General features: G+C 46.4%; 1 protein-coding gene across 1 annotated transcript; it reads left to right on the forward strand.

The window, feature by feature from the left end:
- The first annotated feature begins 1,682 nt into the window (after positions 1-1,682).
- LOC116029780 lies at positions 1,683-2,758 on the forward strand. Its single transcript, XM_031271822.1, has 3 exons — positions 1,683-2,000; positions 2,087-2,383; positions 2,558-2,758. Exons 1-3 carry the CDS (start codon positions 1,683-1,685, stop codon positions 2,756-2,758), a joined length of 816 nt encoding a protein of 271 aa, XP_031127682.1.
- The last annotated feature ends 445 nt before the right edge of the window (positions 2,759-3,203 follow it).

The following is a 3,203-nucleotide window of genomic DNA, read 5'->3' on the forward strand; positions in this document are numbered from 1 at the left end:
TGTCGGGTTTTTATAAAAACAGACGTCGTAGGCCTATTAATTTTTTTAAAAAAAATTCAAAGTTTGGTGTTACGTTGAACTTCTGAGAATGCAAAAAAAAAAATATTAAACACCTATGACGTCGTATGTCTATTGAATTAAAAAAAAATACAAGATACGTCGTGTACTGCTCATCCTCTTCACAGCCTTCACTTCACTTCTCTTCTTCTTCACAGTTTTCTTTACAGCCACCATCTCACTTCACTTCTCTTTTTCTTCAGTCTTCTTTTATTCTCTCCTCCGCAATCGTACCGCGTTGTCACCAGTTTGCCACCATAGCATTCTCTGCCTCCACAACAACCACCACCTCCTCTCTTCTTCTCCTTATCGCAACCGCAACCGCCACTACCATAGAATTCTCCTCCCGCACGGATTGCAAGCTCTCGAAGGTTTGATTAGTTCTTTTTTCTGGGTGTAGAATTTTAGTAATATCAGTCGTACCTTATAGGTTTCCTCCTGGATGTTGTAGTTGGTGGGGATGCAGTTGCCTCAAGCTGCTTGCCGTTGAAGATAAGTGTACATGTATAGGTAATTGGAAACTCATTGACAGGATAATTGGGCATCAACAATGACCCAAATCATCAACAATTCCGCACTGACCCGAAGGCAATGAATGGATGGTCAACCGTTCAGCACTTCACTCCAATGACTCCTCATCATTAACGCTCAACGGCTCCTCAGCTCCTCAGCATTAATGCTCAACGGTCCTTAGCTCCTCATCAATGCTCAACGTTCCTCAGCTCATCAACATCAATGCTCAAACGGTTCCTCAAAGCTCCTCAGCGTTAATGCTCAACGCTCCTAGCATTAATGCTCTATTATTGCGCTGGGGAAGATAAAAAGGCTCACAACACTTGTAAAAACACGATACTTCTTACTAGACAAAAACACACACTGAACTGATACTGTACTCAACATTACACAAATAATACTCAAATACATCCGGTAATGTTATTACCGTCATTGGTGCTCTCGTTGAGATCCGAACTCAAGATCTCAGGCAATCTTCACAAATCACAAAACACCCAGCTCATCTCATCGCTGGCGATGGCGCAATCTGGATCCAGCAGCTCTCATGAATCTCGTCAAGAGAACAATTGTCACCCTACGGGTGATCTCCGTAGCCAACTCAACAACGACCACGATGGGGGCCGTGCTCCCCTGCTAGTGAACGCTGCTCCCATCCAAGCCACGGACTTCCAAGCAGCGGCGCACGTCATTCAACAGGCGGTAGCAACGATGGTCCAGCTAGTAGCAGGGATGCGAGGTTAGGCTTCACCACTGCCACCGCCTCCTCCAAAGGTGGAGGTACAATCTCAAGCTCAACTGCACCAGGTATCCGCACAGAATGAGGAAATAGGTGAACAGAAGACCCAACGTTTGTATCATGGTGCAGCTTGTCGGCCGACCGTTTCTATGCCCGTCATGGGACCATGGGGTGGAAAGGCTACTATCCAGCCAAAGTTGTGGGCACAACCGAAGACCAAAAGGGCTACGGGTCCACAACAAGGTGAGCAGTTGCATCAGCACCAGATAGAAGGAATGGGTGAGTCTAGGGGGCCAACTTCGTGTCATCCCACGACACTCACGCAAACCCCAAACATGTAGAAGCAAGAGAACATTCACCAGAACCGGAGGTAAGAATGGCCACTCCATTCTCTCCGGACATAATGGAAGTTCCTCTTCCAAAAGATTTTCGACTGCCCACCATCAAGGCCTACACTAGTACTTCTGACTTGCGTGCCCATATGACGAGATACAAAGCAACCGTGGTGATGATTGGGGCAAGTGATGCCATCATTTGCAGAGCGTTCTTGTCCACTTTGGACGAAACGGCGCAAGATTGGTTTAACACAATCCCGGACGGATCAATTCAGACCTTTGCAGAGCTGTCCAAAAGTTTCTTGACCTATTTCTCCGGAAATATACAACATAAAAAACCATTCTCGCATCTTTGCGGGGTAAAACAGGATAGGGGGAAAGCCTGCGAGACTTTTTAAGCAAATGGAAAAAAGAGGTCAACAACGTATATGATTTCGATTCAAAGGCAGCAATTCTCATCTTCATCCAAGCACTAAGGTCAGGAAATTTTCATAGACAGCTGAACACTCACCATCCACGCTCCTATGAGGAGCTAATGAGGATAGCACACCGCTATGCTGAGGCCGAGGAGGCTGATAGAAAGAAGAAAGATGAGGAAGATGGCAGGAAGAGTGTGCAACCTGACAAAATTGGTCCAACCAACCATGCACCACACCCAAACCAGTTATCCGCAACGAAGGGGAAAGTTCAAGAAAGGCCTCGTCTCGCCCCACCACGACACTTAACACCTCTTACTCACCCGGTTAGCGTGATTCTAAGTCACGCTGAGGAAATGGGAATGGTGCATTTTCCCTCAGAGTGTATGACAGTTTCTACATGCGAGGACCAAACCAAGTACTGTCGATTCCACCGGCAGATTGGACATGATACTGACGAGTGCCATACTTTAAAATGACAAGTAGAGGAATTGGTGCAGAGCGGATACTTTACTCAATTCGTTAAGTATCCGGGACAGTACCAGCATCAACAAGGCCTACCTGACAATGTGTGGCGAAAGGAAGATCCTGAGCCATCAGCCTGCAACAACAAGAAGAGAAGGTGCGACCAAGGCGAGGAAGGAAGAGACAGTGAGTTAAAGGAGAAGCCCGCGCAATGCAAAAAACATGTCATTCGCTGATGGTCCGTCCTAGTTATCATTTAAAAAAAAAAAACAAACACTCTATTCCCTTGGGGCCGGCACGAGATCCAATCTCGCTAGCCACCTGACGGGAGAGCTGACCTTTGACCGAGCCTACGGCTGGTCGAAGTGAGTTCACGCACAAAGCGCCCAAAAAAAAACAAACAAAAAAAAACAAGACAAAAAAAATAAAAAAAAAATAAAATGGCCGAGATGACCTCGATCAATTAAATTTTGACCGAGGTCAACCTTGGCCGAGGCCTGACCTCGGCCAAAAATTGGCCGAGGTCAGGCCTCGGCCACATTACTCTTACCGTCTAAAAAAAAAAAAATTCACATGTGATTACTCCCAAACCACCTCTACTACTCTCGTTGGATAGGGAGTGGGGGGATTGGTGACAGGATAACTGGGCATCAGCACTAACCCAAATCATCAGCAGTTCAG

The sequence above is a fragment of the Ipomoea triloba genome, chromosome 9 (genome assembly GCF_003576645.1).
Source record: "Ipomoea triloba cultivar NCNSP0323 chromosome 9, ASM357664v1".
NCBI classification, from domain to species: Eukaryota; Viridiplantae; Streptophyta; class Magnoliopsida; order Solanales; family Convolvulaceae; genus Ipomoea; species Ipomoea triloba.